At 41.1% G+C, this 18,734-nt stretch overlaps 1 protein-coding gene across 2 annotated transcripts in view; it reads left to right on the top strand.

Annotated features, from left to right (window-relative positions):
* Positions 1-18,734, top strand: part of Abcc4 (ATP binding cassette subfamily C member 4 (PEL blood group)) — a 224,264-nt gene that overhangs the window by 192,163 nt on the left and 13,367 nt on the right. For both annotated transcript variants that reach the window (XM_071611592.1, XM_027938939.3), the window contains 3 exons: positions 4,208-4,297; positions 10,609-10,781; positions 11,554-11,659. In XM_071611592.1, coding sequence (XP_071467693.1) covers positions 4,208-4,297; positions 10,609-10,781; positions 11,554-11,659 — 369 coding nt within the window. The remainder of the gene's footprint in view (positions 1-4,207; positions 4,298-10,608; positions 10,782-11,553; positions 11,660-18,734) is intronic.

Here is an 18,734-nt window from a genome sequence, read left to right as displayed (position 1 = left end):
AGACTGCTTATCAGAAAGTATCTGGAAGAATGGATTTCAAAACCTTTTTTGGATGGATTCGTGACACCTAGAGCCCCTATCCTGTGGGCACAAAGAAAAAATGTTTTTCAATTGCAGAATAATTCCATGCAAATTCAGCGTTTATGATCACACCCTGAGGGTTGGCGCACATCAACAGCTATCAACTGTATCATGATCAGACAGATTTTCTCTTTTACATTGAATAGATTTTTTTTTTATTTGTTTCAGAACAATAGCCAGGTATTTTTTAAGCAGTCCACTCTGCTATTTTGGTAGTTCTTTTCTCCCAGTTTTCTTTAGTAGGTTGAACAGGGTAAGCAGAGCAATGTCTCTTTAAGACTTCTTTTGGATTACCTGGCTTTCTTTTTCTTTCTTTTCTCTCCCCCACCCGCTTTTTCTTTCTGAGAACAAAACTCAAAGAGAAAAGGTATGCTGTTACTAGTAAAGAAATACAATTGGATCCCAGCCTAATGCAGTCGACCTTTGTTTTCTGCACAGTGAAGTCTTCATTAAAGGCAGTGAAACTGCTCCCTGGAGCTGGTGACCTTTTTGTATTTAAAGAAGACTTTACAGGACTTAAATTCTTCTTCCTTTGTTGACTAACAATGTTCTTTTCTTCTGAAAATGGATGATGATCAGTTCATTCTGAGGCTACAGGATTAAAAAAAAAAAAAAGTCAGGGGCGGGAACCAAGACTTAAAGTGACTTTAGGTAACTCCCTGGTTTTTGAGACCAGGAGATGTTCGACCCTCAAAAAAGGTCCCACGGATTCTAACATGAAACAGTTGCAGCTGTTAGGACACTGGGGAAGCAGCAGTCATAGATGAATTTGCCTGGTTGGTGACCCAAAAAGATCAGGGTAAAGTTGTGCTTCATCTTGCTAGTTTGTAGCAGTTTTTGTCTTGGTCTCAGGTCTTCTTAAGTGTCTGAAGGTGAGTGGGGAGAGTTTCTTGGGATAAGTGAGGCCTGTCTCCCAGTCAATACATAGGATAGGTCTGGTGAGAGTTCTGTCAAGGGGTTATCAGTTACTGTCCTAAAGGTTTTGATGCAGAATGGCCACTCCTGGGCCACTTATCCATTATGATTTGTGTTATGTTAGTAATAGAGGGAAAATTATCTACTGAATGTGGCTCAAAGCACAAATAAAATGTGTGAACTTTCAAAACTGTTATGAAAAACAGGTTTGATGCTGGTCCTCAATTTACATTATTATATTGAACAACAGCAATTGTTTTCCTAACTGAACCACACCAGCTAACTGTAGGGGTTAAAGTAAAACTCTCATTAAATGAGGTTTAAATATGTACCATCACAAAAAATATGCTTAGGCTAATAAATTTTGCACATATTTATGAGAGGGTTGTGTGTGTTCTCCCATAAATCCCCACGCTGAATGTTCTGCCTGCAAACGTTTTTACAACACTTATTTATAAGATTAGTTTATTAATTTTATTGCACAAAGGTAGACATGTTAAATAATAATATCTATCAGAAGTGATAATTAATTTGACCCTTATCTACTCTTGCAATATGTGTCTGCTATGAGCACTTTATTACCTTTGGAAGATAATGTAATGGTTTCTTCTTTGGCAGGTGGATGAAAGTAGAATGAGCAGAAACCAATACCATACATAAAACACGCTGGTGTAGTAAAATAGACACTGAACAAATTGCCTGCTGGTTTTAAAGAAAAATACAGCTTCAATCACTTAATGTTTTAGTAAATCATTCTTCTCATTTAACAAGTTTTGATTGAAACTTTACTCAGTGAAATATGTATTCGGCATGTCATAATGAAAAATGTTCTTATTTGCTTAACTATTTTCTCCTGCCTAAATGAACATGAGTGATAAATTTTCCATTTAAATTGATAGTATAGATTTAAGTGGGGACCCCTCTCGCAGTGGGAAGAGCTTGAACTTCACTTCTGTGGTTTTATGCCAATCAGCAGTGACTTGATGAGGATAGCAAACCTCCCTGGGGCCCATGTGCCTAAGGTCGGAGTTCAGAACACAGCATAGGGCAGCTGATGGTCAGGGGCTTGGAGCGCACAACTCCTGGAGCTGGAAGGACTTCATGTTAGTCCCTGTTCTTTGGAGGGACTCGTCCATTTCAAGGGGGCTCCTAAAGGGGAGAAGGTGAGGGAGGGGATGTGCACAGGGCCCTGATGAAGGAATAGGGGCTTGGACTTCACTGATGCATTCCTGTGCAGTTCTCCTGAGCCACCAAACCACTATTCCTAAATCGCTAATACTAGGCCCCTTCCCATCCTTTTAGCAAAGAAAGGAAGGTCAGACTACAAAAAGCAAAGCAGTTTTTTCATACATCAGCTTAGATCTCATTTCTCAAAAGGGTTCTTTGTAAAAACCCACGAGGATCAAACCATGGATATGTTAGTGGATGTGATTTTGCTCTATGGGAGAAACCTGAGGGAAAAAACTATCCAGGTCATTGATAAAGCAGAGACCTCCTCCCTCTTCTCTATGTGGCTAGCACTGCTTCTGAGCCTATGTTCTTCTATCCCCTCTGTCTACCCATCCTGAGAGCCTCTCAGTATACGCCCCTGAGTGGGATGTCATTGTCAGTGTGGACCCTTGTGGGGAAGTGGGAGGAGAGAGAGAGGAAGGGGTGATAGCAGCCCCATTGCCCCTGGCCACTTTGTTTCTGTGAACCTTGTGTGAACAATTAGATGGATTACGAATGTTCTGCGTGTTGGAATCTCTCTAAGTTGGTATTGACCAAGGTTTGTTTTGTTTTGTTTTGTTTTAATCATCTGAAGTCAATAGAATTATGCTTATACCCCTGACAAGAGATTCCCATTCCTGTGTAGATGGTTATTCAGTCTTAAGTCTTAAATTTGTTGGTTTTAGGCAAGACCTTAAACAAAGCACCTGGGATTTTTCTGTTCAATTCAGTAGTCATTTGAAACATGGTATCTGTGGTTTTTCAGTGCTTTGGGGCATATTAGTCACTTAATCAACTTTGTGCAAATAAAACACCTACTTTAATGTCTTCAATTTTTGTATTTTGTCTAGGGATGCCTGTTTTTAGGTGGCAAACCATTGACCTTCTGTGTCCACTTCTCCCTCACCTCTTAGAACTGAGATGGTGAATGACACTTCCTTGTATTAGAGGTCCAGCCCCAGGCTGGGAGAGACTTGAGTCTGTGGTTTCCTGGAGCAGTTCTCTGGCACCTGTGGAAGAGCCAGGGCTTCTCTGCTTCCCACATCTGCACACCTCGTGGTTCTGCCATCTTTGCTGAAAGTAGCCAGTTGGGCTCTTTGCTGTTCATGCCCTTGTGTCCTGAGTGGCTCGAGCCAGAAGGAACATTTACAGTCTATAGAAGCTTATGGACAACATTCTTTCTTGAAACTCAGAAGGAGACATGTATTTTAAGAGCAGTTTAATTGTGGGTGCCTCCTAAAGCAGATGAATAGAAGAACTATTTAAATTAAAATAATGTTATTACGTGATGTGATTCACAAAGGATTTCAGGTTACCTTACCCTTGTCATTAGTAATGAGGTTCTAAGAGACAGGTAACCCTGATATGTAGAAAAGATAACATGGGGGTCAGCTAATGCAACATCAGAGGTGATCTCTTCATGAGCAGAGGTGCCACTGGCCTCATTAGTTCATGTCCCCTTTGGACAAAGGACAGAACATCCCATTTGGACACACAGAGAGATCCCCGATACAGAAGACTATTTTACTGATGGAGAAAATGCCAATTTTTCTTTGAAGCATAAACTTCAATTAATCATGTGGTTGGTTGGTATTTTCCAGCATCATCCAGAATTGATAATTTCAGTAGTTCCATTGATGTAACGTTCCTCAAATACGTATATTTCCCGTTTCTACTGATATTACCCAGGAACCTTTTGTAAAAACCAGATCTCCCTTTTGCACCTTCGTTTTCTTAAGAGGGCACCCTGCAATCGTTGCTTCTGTTAGTGTTCCGTGGTCTGGAAGACATGTGGAGCCCGGTGTGTTCAATGGGAAATTTGTAGAGGTGTTGTTTTATAAACAGGCATTTGCAACCTTAATCAATGATTTTAGTGAATATTGGTTTTTTGGTTTTGTTTTGCTTTGCTTTGTTTTCATAGTTTAATTCTAGCCTGAAAGTGAACATTGGAATAAAATGAGAAGAGACAACAGTAATGATATTCACTCTTTTGGACATTTAGGAGCCTGTTTTGTTCACGGGAACAATGAGGAAAAACCTGGATCCCTTTAATGAGCACACAGATGAGGAACTGTGGAATGCCTTAGAGGAGGTAATTTATAAAGTGCAATTATCTTTTATTGGTTAGCATCAGTGTATATGTGTGTGTGTGTGTGTGTAAATAATGTTGCAGATAACTGAGGGCTGCTGATCAGTTTAACTGGGTTCATCACTTGGAAACATTGATAACATAAATAAAAGGTATGAATGGAAGATGATAAAAACCAAAAATAAAGCATTTTATGTTCTCATTTTAACTTTCTGCCTGTAACTCAGTACATTATCTTATTTGTTCTTATTCAGGTATCTAAGTTAGAAATTGTGTGTCTCATTTCTAGGGACTCAGTGCCCTGCAACTTTGATTTTACTGCTGTGTTCCTAGGGAATATTTGGAAGTAGAGACAAGCATTAGCTTTTCAGTATTACCTGAAAGATAGATGAGATCATACTTAGGAAATTCTTTGAAATTGTTGAGGAAAGTGTTTATAAAGGTAAGTTATACACATAGAATGTGATAATAATAATTTATTGGCCAACATGTCATTTTAATACTGAAGAGTGACTTCAATTGACAGAACCCTGTAGCCTTTGCTAAGGTTTTATACTGATGCCTTTGTTTCTAGAGGGTTTTCTATTGTTTGATTAGGGGCTCACTGTAAACTACTTGCTTAAATTTCCTTGCCCTCACCGGGAAAGGATTTGAACTGTTAAGGGTGTTGTTGGTTTGTGTATTTTAACAGTGATTACTTTGCATGTTCACCCTAGTTCTACAAATTAATTCTAAGCTACTTAATGGCAGAAACCATATCTTTGACTTCTAATCCCTCCTAGGACCTAGCTTAGTGTTCATCTAAATAAATGCTTAGTTTTCAAAATTAAGCATTTAATGAATATGTATTGAATGGTTGATCTTCATTTCAGAGAAGTATGGTTTAATTAAAAAAAACATAATTTCAGCGATAATATCCTCTTTGTTGTTATTGTTTTGATTGGTGTGTTTGTCCTTGTCACCCTTCTGGGGTTAGCTCTGAAATCTTTAATTTAAAGGTAGGTTCTGCCGAAGAGCAAGCAGACTTAGAGGCCTGACAACTTCCTGCCAGTAATTCTTGCTCCTGAAGACATGTCAGTGCCAAGCCTTTACAGATCCATCCTGCTTTCCAGCAACCATGGGGATTTTATTGTCCTAAATTGGGTTGATTACTTCATCATTTCCTACCAGAGAAACAGTTGGCCTCTGGTTTCATTTAAGTGTGTGAGTCTTTCTGGAGTGAAATTGTAGGAGAGAAGAGCGAGGAGGACATTACCCATTACCCATCAGAGATGGTAGAGAAAGATAAGACAATCCCCTGCTCTTGAATTCACAGGACACACTTAACAGTGGTATTGTGACATGCCCTAAGAGAACAGGAATTACTAATTATTTTTTTGTTTGCTTCACAGTTTGATATTGCTCTTTACAGATTCTCAGATAGCAAAATTACTTTAGAAACACACTGTAGCATGGACAGTGAAAAATTCCTACCTGGGAGACATCTCAATCCAAAGCCATTTAACTGTAACTTACACTTATTTCATTAAAATAAAATTTAGTAGCCTCTCAGAATTCTGACAATGAAAAGTGGCAGATAATACTGAGGTCTACCTTTGTTTAAACTGCATTCAGAGCTTCCTATAAATGGGAATAACATGGGCATATTGATGTGCACCTTGACAGACCTGCCTTCCAAGTGGATCTGTGTATTCTTTCTGGAACTGACCTCATGCTTTAGTGAAATCTTAGAAGTAAGAAATCACTCATCATTGTCTTTCTCTAAGAATTCCTTGTCACAGTGTATACTATTTTTTTAAACGAAAGATTTGGTAGATTTTCAAAAAATTACGACATAGCATTATATCTGCAGTTTGGTTCCACCTATTCTTAATCATGCATGTAATCTGAAACCTGCACCTTAGAAATGTTGCCACCAAGCTAATCACATTGCTTATTTAGGATTATTTTTAAAATGAGTGATTTAAACTTTTTTTCTGCATTTTTCAGTTTTTTCTAGTGTACTTAGATACTTTCATCATCTGGTTGGTGTAAAAGGCCCAGATCTGATAGCAGGTGAAGCCCTGTGAGTTTTTCATGGAAATAATTAGAGTTTCATGACCACAAGTTTATGGAGGTTGGGGTCATTCTGATAAGTCAGAGCTTCTTACCCTGGAATCCTTGTAATCTCAGGGTCTTCTGACAGAGCCTGGCTGGGGATGTGGCTCAGTGGTAGAGCTGCTGAGCATGTGTATGGCGCTGAGCTCAATCCCCAGCACCAAAAAGCAAAACAAACAGGAAACTTGGATTGAAAACCCTGACCAGTTCGTTTATGAGTGATACCAGTTGGAAATGGAAACCCAAACCCACAGGGTAGGCAAATGAGATTGCTTAAGCGAACACTTCAGTTGTTACCTCTCTAACAACTTAAAGTAAAAAAGAAAAGTTAAAATGGAGAAAAAGATTTCTCTTATTTCTTGCTCCCCCTTCTCCCTTGGAGAGTAAAGTAACAGAGGTAGAAAAGTAAGTTTGGCCTTCACAAAGGAGAGTCCTTGGAACATTGCTCATTTCTTCTTGGTTATTTTTCTAAATATACTGAAAGTTGCCTTAAATACTACAAAATAGCTGTGAACTGAAGATATCTTATTGGAATTCATGCCAACATGGGCATCTAAGAAGCAGCAACAGCAGCTGCATAAATAGAAATTAAAACCAGAGATGAAAGCAGTGTATTAAAAATGGTCAAGGGATTCCAGCAGTTAAACTCCAAAAATGAATGAGCAGCGTGTTACCTCTGTTATAAAACAACTTTAATATTGGAATGGAAAATTGAGAGTAGGGTATGTCTTGTCAGAATGGCAGAGAAATCATCCAGTTATGTTCAACATTGATGGTATCTCTATTAGGATAAAAGTACATCTTGTTACACAGGAAACCGAGATACAGAAATCTGAACATCAGCCATGCACATACCCAGGAGCCAACCTTCCTCCACACTCTGCAGCCCCTGGGCCAAGGACTTCAGTCATGGACTCCCCTCACCCCATTTCCCACTGCCTGTATTCTAGTCAAAAGTTCATCTCCATCTGTTGATCAAATTTTAGTCCCTCTTCTCCTTCCAGCCCATATCAGCTTTTCTTGTGTGAAGTTAAAAAAGTCCCATGAACAGACCCTGACATCCACATCAATCTCCTTTGAGGGTCACTGATGCCCAGGAGATACAGTGCACACAGTGGGTGACAGCATGCGTGACAATGGTTCTGGGGTGTCTTATAAGTTCAGTGTATTTTCAGTATTCAAACTGTTATACATCCATAGTTTAGAATACTATGTTATTTAATCAGTTTTCCAGAAATAAATAGTTTTTAAAAAATGTTTTGCACATTTTATATACTACTATGATATCCTGGGGGCAGCTAATTTTTATAAGGAATAAATTTCCTTTACAACAATATCTAATAATAACGTGACATTTCATATAACAAAGTACATGTCCATGTGGATTTATTTTCTAATTAATAGGAATGGACATGTCTTGAGATGTGCTTGTGGCTTCATTCATACATTCAACAGATATTGGTTGAGAGCACATTCCATAGGCCTTGTGGATCTTGAAGCTTCTGTATACTAGTTATTAAGGCAAAGAACCTCCCCCCTCCCAACTACCCCTGGAGCTTAAATTCTTGTGAATACAGAAAATAAGCCAGTGCATATGTGATACAAAGTTAGCTACTTATAGCTGCAGTGAAGCAAAATAAAACAGAACATCAGGAGAGCTGGCTGGCACCATGTCTGTTGACCTTTCACCTCATGTCAGGCACTAGGCACTTACACATACTATGTCATGTTATACTTCACAGTGTTTGGAGACTGACCTGTTGATTCTAGTAATGTCAGGTCTCATTGCAGGTTATGAAGATAAGATAGAGAAAGTTCGACTTTCTTGCCTACTTGGCGGAGCCAGGCAGGATTCAAGCCCAGGCTGTCTGGCTTCAAAGGCCCAATTTTTTATTTAGAATTTTCACCCACAGACAGGTTGGTGGAAGAGTATGAGGAGCACACATACCCTTTGTGTAGATTCCCCAGATGTTAGTATTTTACTACATCTGCTTCTTGTCTGGTACTGTCTGTCTTTATCTGGCTGAAGCATTCGAAGATAAATTGCAGATATATTCGTTAAGTTGCGATTTCCCCCTTGAATTTGTAACTCCATTCTCCTGAGACCAGGGACATTCTCCTACATAACTTGACACTCATCTCACTCACGAAATTCATTAGTGATGTAATTCCTCTATCAGATACGTCTTCTGCCTTCATGGTTCTTCCCTCCCTTCTAATGCCTAATCATAACTTGAACATATGGTAGCACTGCAGAGCACCTTCATATTCACATCATTTTTTCCCACTGTCCCTGATCCATTGATGACAACCGTCCCAGAAGACATTGTTTTCTGGAAGACATATTTCATTGTCCTTCACCTCAAAAACTCCTATTCCTCTTCAGGTAGACATTGAAACCTGAAGGAAAATAAAAAGTCAATAAGTGACCAGATGTCACCTTAGTCAGGGAAGGGGAAGAGATTATTTCTCCCAAGTCTGGCTGTTGGTCTTGAGAAGAATTCATGTACCAGGGTTCCTAAAGGCCACTTAAAAGGGACAGCTGCCACCACTAACCTTTGATAAGTGGCAGTATGGAGTGCAGATCTAGGAATCTCCCATGAGAACAACGTTTGGTAGCTTCTCTTCCTTGTAATGGAGGGGACTGATCCTAGCTGGCACTATCATTTTCAGTATAGGGCCTTGCACCACAATCCAAATCTTATACTTCAGATTTTCTGTGTTTCCCCGTCTCTCACGCTAGTAACAAGAACCGATACTATATTTAATATTAACTCAGAATTCCCACTTTTTGTGGCTAGCTCTCTGTCATGAACTCAACTCAAGAGCACATTCATAAAAGTGCTTCAGCATTTTGAGAAGCGTTGCCTTTGGTGTTTTCCTTTCTTACAGTATCATTGTACCTGCTCCATGGCCATCACTCACCAATCTGCTGATTTCTTAAAGTGAGGTGTATTGACCCTTTGCCTTTCAGTATCTCTTAAGTATAGCCTTGAGTTTGGCTCTCCTTCTAAAAGGTTTCATTAAAAAAATATTCAGTGAACACACCTCCCACCCAACGTAGTCTCACATCACCCTACAACTGTAGTTTTGCAAAGATGATTAGTATGAACACTCCATAGTCTGGGGTAAGAAGGTGTTATGCTGTTTCCTGTCGTTTGTGGGTTTCCATTCTCTGCAGTGCCTGTGTAAGACCAAAGCAGATGCATGCAACAGCTTTAGCAATTCAGGATTTCAATTCGGTAATGAACCATCTCCAGAACAGGCTCCAGGTTTCTTGATTCTGACCTGCAGAGTCCCATTCTTTGAATTTTTAAAAAAAGTTTTCCAGGTGATTAAAATATTCCACAATCGTGAAGTACCTAGGAGTAAAACCCTAGTTCCTGCAGTGACTTTGTATTTCTATTTTCCTTTATGTGTACTGAGTCCTATGCCTAGACTCCACTGTAAGATCTGTTTTACTTATTTTAGAGAGACATTCTTTATGTTGGGAGAAAGAACTTGATTTATGAGAGACTCCCTAGACTTCCTGGGAGGTCTCCGTGAATGTCGCGTGGCAGGAGGAGATTCAGGTGATGGGGGCACTGAGATCATTTCTTTGCACCAGTTTCATTGAGGTGTAATTTACATACCAGAACATGCTCCCTTTATTAGTATGATTCAGTGGTTTTGGTAAATTTTTAGAGTTCTGCATCCATCTCAGAATTTCAGTTTTGGAATATTTCTGTCACCCCATAAGTTCCCTTGTGTTCGTTTATAGTCAGCCCTCTACTCCCTAGCCAACCCGCTGTTCTGTTTTTGTCCATTGAAGATAAGGAGTACTTACCTTTAAACTAAAATCTAAGGAGGGACATTTTCATCGTGCTACATTTTACCTGGAGAATAATTTTATTTAGCACATAGTACATTTTTAAAGTGATGTGTGCACCAGCAGTGTTAATTCATGACCCAGCGCAAATAGTGCCTATCGATGGTGACTGAGAAGCAAGTGGGTCCCCTTAGGTTTGTTCTCTGTAAGTCAGACAGTTTCTGTTCTGAGTTGACTCAGCCATCTTTCTAATGAATGCCGACTGGATACACCTCTCACCATCCCGAGGCTGTACACTTAAGACATGCCTTCTGAGAGAAAGAACTTCAAAGCTCTAATGTCTAAGAGACTCGCCTGCTTCAGTGGTAATTTGTTTAGGAAAATGTTGTTCTTCTGTCTGTATCTGCAGGTACAGCTTAAAGAAACCATTGAAGATCTTCCTGGTAAAATGGATACTGAATTGGCTGAATCAGGATCCAATTTTAGTGTTGGACAGAGACAGTTGGTGTGCCTTGCCAGGGCAATTCTGAAGAAAAATCGGATATTGATTATTGATGAAGCGACCGCAAATGTGGACCCACGGTATGGAGCTGAAGTCGATGTAATAGCAAATATGAATTTCTTTCTTTCAATTGATGGGTGAAGGATGTGAACAGTGATGAATACGGATTTTAAATGTGGTAAATGAGAAGCATGCGATGATGCTGAGAAATGTTTCTAAGTTCTTTGTGTACCCCCCAAAATGAATCTTGATAATCTTTATTCTGGAAAACAGAGGAAGAAAGGATGTGTTTTACAGTGCAGATGATGTTACAGGTGGAGCGTTCTAATAAAAAAAAAATCTGAAATGCTTCAACATCCAAAACACTCTGAGTCCTGATGTGACAAACACAAGTGAAAAATTTCACACCTGAGCTCATGTGACTCAAAATACAACACATGATTTATTCATTGTCCCTGGGGGGCGGGGTAGACCCTTTCCCCTTTCACTGCAATACATAAACTTTATTTCATGCCAGAGTTATTAAAAATATTGTACAAAGTTACCTTCAGGCTATGTATCTCATTTTATATATGCACATGTTCCAAAATTCCAGAATCCCTGATGCTTTGGGTTCTAAGCATTTCAGATAAGGGGTCCTCAACCTGGATCAGGCACCTTGTGCAAACTCATTCCTGAATTTCACTTTTGATAGTTTGAAACAGTTTAGAAGGGAACGTATTTTCCATTGTTTTATGAATGTCTTACAATTTTGATTGTTGAAACATTATTAAAAATACTGTATGATCTTTTAAAGTCATAAGTCTACTTTTCCCATCTGGACTGAATCAAATTTACCTTCTTTCATTCCAGAACTGATGAGTTAATACAGAAAAAAATCCGGGAGAAGTTTGCACAGTGTACTGTGCTCACCATTGCGCACAGGCTGAACACCATTATTGACAGTGACAGGATAATGGTGAGTCCTTCCCCTGTGGAATTCCAGAAGCTTCTATGTATGTTAAGTTTTTTCAATTTATCCCTTATGTTAAAAGTTGACAGAAATCCCCCAATAAGTTACTCTGATAATCTTTCCTCTCACTCTTGACAATAGCTCAAGTATCTAATTGCACATTCATTGCTATTAAGGAATATTGCCAGTACATCTCTTTGCCTATTTTTGTATTAAAAATTTATTTGAGTTGCCATTTTTCTTTTAGATGGCCAACTAATGAAAATACCCCAAATGTAAGAGATGGCTGATGATGCCAAAGTTCATACTAGAGTGGGGTGGGATAGTATCATTTCTCTCTGTGTCACGGTTGTTTAGCTTTTCAGAAAAAAAAAAAAAATCAGCCTTTCATTTATAATGCTGGGAAGTTGTTGGCTAAGGTTCCAGTTTCTCAACTGTTTGGACATTCATAAGGTGTTCTGTCAGAAATGGGTGTGTGAGACGATCCAGAGAAGAACATTTTCAGCAAAACATTTTGTACACTGTTGGTGGGAATATAAATTAGCACAGCCATCATGGAAAACAGTAAGTTGGTTCCTCCATAGGATCAAACAATTTCACCTCTGGGTATATGTCCAAAGGAAATAAAATCAGTATTTCTAAGGTGTATTTATCTACCCAGGTTCAGTGCAGCCTGATTCACAGTAGCCAAGGTATAGAACCACCCTAAGTCTCCATCAGTGGGTAAATGAGTAAGGAAACTGATATTTATACTCAGTGGAATACTCTTCAGCCTTAAAATGGAAGATTATGTCTTTGGAGAAAAGACAATATTCCTACATAACATTAGGCTGAGTGAAATAAGCCAGGCACAGAAAGACCAATACCACCATGATCTCCCTCATCTGTAGAATCTTAGAAGGTTGGACTTTACCAGAGACTGGGAGTGGGGAGTACAAAGTTTCCCACAAAGTACAAAATTTTGAGCAGGATAACTATAATCAATCCTAACATATTGTATACTTCAAAATAACTAAGAGTAAATTTCAGGTGTCTCGCCACTGAGGTGATGGTCGTGCTAACTAGTTTGATTCAGTCGTTCCACATCCCGTGTGTATGTTATCACTGTGTGTATTACATACAAGTAATACAAATATGATTCGCCAATTAAAAATAATATTTTAAAACAGCCTAATCAGAAAAGCAGTTTTGACAGAGGATTTAATATAGGAAACTTGTTACATAGGAATCAGAGGACTGGGAGCATGAAGAGAAACACTGGGGAGGTATACTTAGGAGGTAGCTTGGACAGATCTCAGTCCCAGGAGATCAGAGGAGGGCTGCTCAACTGTTGGTGCTCAGTTCTCCGAGGAGGGCCCACTGTCTAGCTGGGGGCGCTGTTTGTGAGGAAGCATCATGAGGCTGGTTCCAGATGTGCTAATGGACGTGGAGGCTGGAGGCCAGGGTGGTGCTAGCAGGAGCTGGAGCGCGGGGAGGTTAATACCTGTGTCCCACCTTGGTCTCCCTGAAGTGCCCCTACTGGCAGGACCTAGCAGAGGCGTTGGGCCAAAGAGCCTATGAATAGGGTGTGCCCCAGGTCAGGGTGAAGAAAGGCAGATCTGGGGCTCAGGGATTGTAGGGGGTAGCCAGTGAGTCCCCCCATAGTGGCCCCGAGGGCTGCACACATGGCATTCGCCCAGCTGTGTCTCTGAATATCTGTCTAGCATCTTCTCTTCGGTTTTGATTAGTTCTTCCTGATTCAGTCTCTCCTTCCATATTCCCTCCCTTTTCCTTCTGTCTCTCCTGTCTTGTCTTTGTCCTTTCCTGTTGCTGCCTATTCCTTGTCAGTAAGCCTTATGACGTGACTCATAAAGTGAGGAGGAAAGCACCCCTCAAAGGAAGTGCCTTTGGCTTCCAGTAAGCCCAAAGGAAAGCAAGGTGTTTGTTTGTTTGTTTGTTTAGGGTACCAGGGGTACTCGACCACCGAGTCACATCTCCATCCCTATTCTGTATTTATTTTAGAGACAGGGTCTCACTGAGTTGCTTAGCATCTCTCTTTTGCTGAGGCTGGCTTTGAACTTGTGATCCTGAGCTGCTGGGATTACAGGCGATTACAGGCGTGCACCAACGTACCTAGTCAGAAAAGCAAGCTTTTTTTTTTTTTTTCCAGGCCAGCTCCCAGCCCATGATTTTCGTTATCTGTGGACCCTACCCATCACCTCTATCTAGAATCCAGTGATGCTCTGATGGATTCAAGAAGCCCCCATGGGGTATATGCAAAGTCCCAGATCGAGTTTACACTGTGATTCGGTGGTCCAGACTAAAATTTGTTAACCATTGGTGATATTCAAGCTCCTCTATTCCAATAATAATGGAGCTGGCTCTTTAGATGTCTTGGGAAGTTTGGGGATATCACCCCCCACCCTATCTCACACGAATTATCAGAGGAGATTACCAGTGGGGACAATTAATAAAATACCCAGCTATCAGCATTGAAACAGGTTACTCCCCAGAGCAGGACATGTTCAGAAGTGAGCTCTGCTGAGCTGTCCAACAAGAGTGGGGCAGTCCAAACTAGAGGATGTTTTAGACTTCAAGCAGTGGGGCTCCTCTTCTTGACTGCAGCATCACAGTAGGACTTAGGCTGCTCCAGCAGACTTCTGTGTGTAATTGTGTACCATTCTAAGATGCTCATTGATTCCAGAAACATTGTTTGGCATTGCCTTTCTTTTCCTGGAATTGTGCTCTTAAAAGGTAAATAGGAAAATAACCTTTCTGTGAAGTATGTCCACTAATCCCAGGGAAGGACTCCCACTGCACAGAGGAGAGCAGAGGTCATCACCATGCCAACCACCAGGCACAGGAATCCAAACACTTCCAGGTACATCCTGGGCTGCAGCATTACCTATGCTAGCTTCCAGGGAGACGGAGCACACTCGGGGGCAACAAGTTAAGTGAAGTGAGTTTACTACTCAAGGGAAAAAAGGAAACCTAGAATCCACTTTGACCTGGTTTCTACAGGCTCAAGAAAGCTGCCTGAGGCAGATGGCATCTTGACTGGTTAGGGATATAGCAGGGAAGGACAGAATCTGACAGAATTGTCAACTGATCATCCTAAATCTTGTCAAGGCATTTGACCACAGGGTTAAAGGTCTGGTTGATGCATTTCCTTTAACCAATAGCTTTGTTGTCAGTATCAAAAGATATCCATGTGTTGAACACTTTACTTACCACTGTCTCCTGGTAAGAACTTCATTTTTTTTCTCTCTTGTGGTGAATGTCTCTCTAAATCCTTAACGTGATTATGAAGCAGTATGTGGTCTGGCCCCTCCCTCCCTTTCCAGCGCCCACCTTCTTTCCATAATAGGTGTAGCCACACTGCTTGTGTGTCAGTTTCTCAGATGAGTGTTCTCTCTCACTCTGACAATTGTGCCCTCTCTTCCCCTCTGGATGTGGGGAAGGTACTAGCAGTGGAGATGGTGAAATGAAGGGATATGGGGTAAATAGCAAAACAGGGCTGTGATGGATTGAATGTGGCAGAGAGAGGAGTCAGTGCTGGTTTCTGTGATGCGACCTGAGCACTTTCGTGAATGGCGAAGACCCTGGGACAGGTCAGCTTAGACATGGGTTCTCTTTGAGTATGTGCAACCCACTGAGATGACCCTACATTTTTCACCATGAGCTGATTAATAGCTTTGTTTTGTGACCCAAGATAGCTTTGTTTATGTGTAGGCCTCCCTCTTCTAGCCCCAGTGTTGAGAAGATCAACAATTTAGGGTTCCCTTGCCACAAGATCATCAGCAGTGTCACACGAGGTCCTACCAGGAAATGTCAATGTGGTCAATTAAACTGGTTGCTATTGCTGGCTTTTTTACAGGGAATGGAAGGACTTGACCTAAGGGAACCTAACAGACGTGCATTCCATACTTTTACAGATGGGGAGTTGGCCTTTGTGCTCCATCCACCCCAGGGTGAAACCTTCTATTATATTCCAGAGCTTGTTTATCAGTTGGCTTTCAATTGAACAGAACACCAGTATGCCAGTCAGCTTTCTATCACCATGACAAGACATCTGAGATAATCAGCTTATAAAGAGAAAAGGTTTATTTTGGCTTATAGTTTTGGAGGTTTCAGTCTATGATCATTTGGGCCTGTGGTAAGGCAGCACACCATGGTGGGAATGTGTGATGGAACAGGACTACTCACCACATGACCAGCAAAAGAGCAAGGCAGTGGCTGGAGTCTCACAGACCTTTTAAAGGCACACCCCCAATGATCTAAAGGCCTCCCATTAGGCCCCACCTCTTAAAGGTTCCACTACCTCCCAATAACACCCACCCTGTGTACCAAACCTTCAACACCTGTACTTTGGGAGGACATTCAAGATTGAAACTACGGCAGCCAATAATTTTAAACCTTTGATTTTCAAAGAAATTTTTCTTGCTTGCTTTAGAAATACCTATTCCCTTTCTAGAAAACAAGCAACCTCTGTTCTGTTATTCTGAATGCATCAAGGACATAAAGACAAGTCAATCAGCCGCAAAAACCTAATGCTCCAGAGGCCAGCGGCCAGTGTTGGGGAGCAGCTAGGGAAGTGATGGATGCTAATGAAGGGCAACAGCATTGTCATCGTAAAGTCGTGTAATTGCAAGTGCTTAAGGTGTAATAATTACATTTTGTTGCACTGGTGAATACTTCTCCACAAAGACGGATGGATATGGTTTTGTTTACTATAAGTAAATCAAACAAAAGGCTTGTTGGGAAACAACTGTGACCTAATTAATAGCTTTGTTTATGTGTTGGCTCTCCAAAGGGATTTACCCAGTTTTGGTTCATTAAGCGCCATTAATGTGTTAGGCTTAGAATTCTATTTTATAAAGATGTTCTCTCAATTTTAACTTTATTAAACATGGCTTAGTCGTTATGGCAGCTAATTTAATCTTCCTCGTTCGCTCAGTTGCCACAAAACAGTGGAGCAAGACAGGCAAATTAGCAAGCTTCTTTCTCCTAAATACTCCACACTGTCTCTTCGCCAAAGACGGCGTCCTCCCTGGAGTGTTCAGGATTCGCCGGTTACTGGTAATCTGTTTTCTTTCCAGCCAATAGCGAGGCTTTTCCTCCAGGCCCTGCGCATCCCAATCCTTACCCCTCTGGATTCTCCTGGTAGATGAGCAAAGGTGAAGAGAATTTGCAGCTACTGCTGTTGCCTCTGTTCAACATTGTCACTGTCTGCAGCGAGGGAATTCTTGGGGAATGAATTATGGAGAACCCAAACCATGGCTCACAAAGTTGGATTGCAGCTTTTCTGCTTACAGGGCCCTCTCAGGGCTTGGCCATCTTTCCAAACTTAAATCTTTCTTCATTTCTTTTCTTGGAGAGAACAAAACCAGTAACTTCAGTAATGTATCCACCTGGAAAAGCACAAGTTGCTGCTCGCTCACTTGAATGTTATTTAAATGCTGTTTTTCACCTTCACAGAACTTTGTTTGATAAGCTTACATGACCACGGTTAGAACATTTCAGAATTTTTTAAACATGTTCCTTCAAACATGTGCTGAACGATTTTATTCAGGTTTCCAGTGGGGGAGAAACTACCTCAAAGTTAGAAGCACAAACTCTGGGAGAAGAAATGTGAGAGAGGGGGTTCAGGGGACAGTAGGAGCTTTGGGGAGTAGCAGATAGGTCACTATGGTTTAGCCTCCACCCTCCCCGGGTGAGGCGAGTGCCACATGCCACAGTATCTAGTCACCGAAAAATCACAGGTACTTTTTTGCCAGGGAAGCCAATTTCTAAGTCAATGGCTGCCCAGATTCCCCTTTGTCCCCTGGAATCTCAAAGCTGAGCTCTACAGGGCTGATCCCCCCATTTCTCTGTTTGTCCCCAAGTGGGGTCCCTTTTATTGTCTCTTGCCATACTGAAAGCTTCTCTGGGCTTTTTTTTTTTTTTCCTTTGGTCAGCCTTTACCTGGACCCTGTCCTGCCCCTCACCACTCCCTGAGCACACCCCACTGTCGTGACGGCATCCTGCCCATTAAAGTGGATTAAATTATTTTGCAATGGGTCCATCTAGTTCTTGTATCTAGGACAGCTACCTGGACTATCTGCAGATCTGTAGGCCTGATAACCACATCTTCATTGAGCTTATGTAACTGACTGACGCATCTGATAGAATGTTTTTTTTCCTTTACCTACTAGAGAGCAGCAAGCAATTTGAGGTTGGCATTCCTGGAGACATCCTGGGGCTGAGGGTAGCTGCCACATCAATGTTAATGCATAGTTTTGTTTAGTTTACTTGAGAACAGGAAGGATGGGGACCCAGCATGATATTTCAGGAGCCTTTTCTTATAGATATAAAAAATGTTAAGATAAAAACTGAGAATTAAGTCTACTTTTTCTATGCAGAAAGAAAATTCAGAGTTGCTTTATGCTTACTTGTTCTGAAAGACCTAGAATCTTTGATCAAATCAGTAAATATAAAGGTTAAGAGGCTAAATTTTTAGCCCTGGCATTTTTTTTTTCCATGTGCATTCCAAGTTGACTCTTTTTCAACAATTGACTATCCCTTCTTTTCTGTCTTCTAATATTTAACATAAATTGAGTCTCAGCTCTCTGCCCTCATCCCTGTTCTGTCTCATCCCTACTTCTCTTCTCTCTTACCCAGAGCCATCAGCTTGAAGTGTGTGATTCTCCATGTCCTTATCTCTAACCCTATAATCTCCCTGCCCCCTGCCTATCCTGCTCCCGATGCCAGCTAGACTCCTTCCCTCCTGTTCCACTCTGCAGCCTCCCCAACTCCATACCATGGATGATCAGGTACCATGGTCGGTGTGTTTTGCTTCCTTTGTATTTATCCTTCAGCTCATGTGCAGTGGGTGCCTGGTGCTTGTCAAGGGCAATGCCAGATCCTGGGAATGCAGTTGTTACCAAGGGGAGCCACGTCTGCCAGCCTCTTGCCTTGCAGGAGGTGACTTTCACACCTCCAGACTTCCGGGACCATGTCGTTTTTAGTGTTTGGCAATGACCACTGTCCTTCCACCCCAGTGTCTGTGTGTCAACATGTTTATTATCCAGCCCTGTGTGCTGCCTTCTCCTCCCTGTGGCTT

The sequence above is a fragment of the Marmota flaviventris genome, chromosome 4 (assembly GCF_047511675.1).
Source record: "Marmota flaviventris isolate mMarFla1 chromosome 4, mMarFla1.hap1, whole genome shotgun sequence".
Classification (NCBI taxonomy): domain Eukaryota; kingdom Metazoa; phylum Chordata; class Mammalia; order Rodentia; family Sciuridae; genus Marmota; species Marmota flaviventris.
Note: the sequence above shows the minus strand (reverse complement) of the source record. Positions and strands in the feature narration are given on the sequence as shown.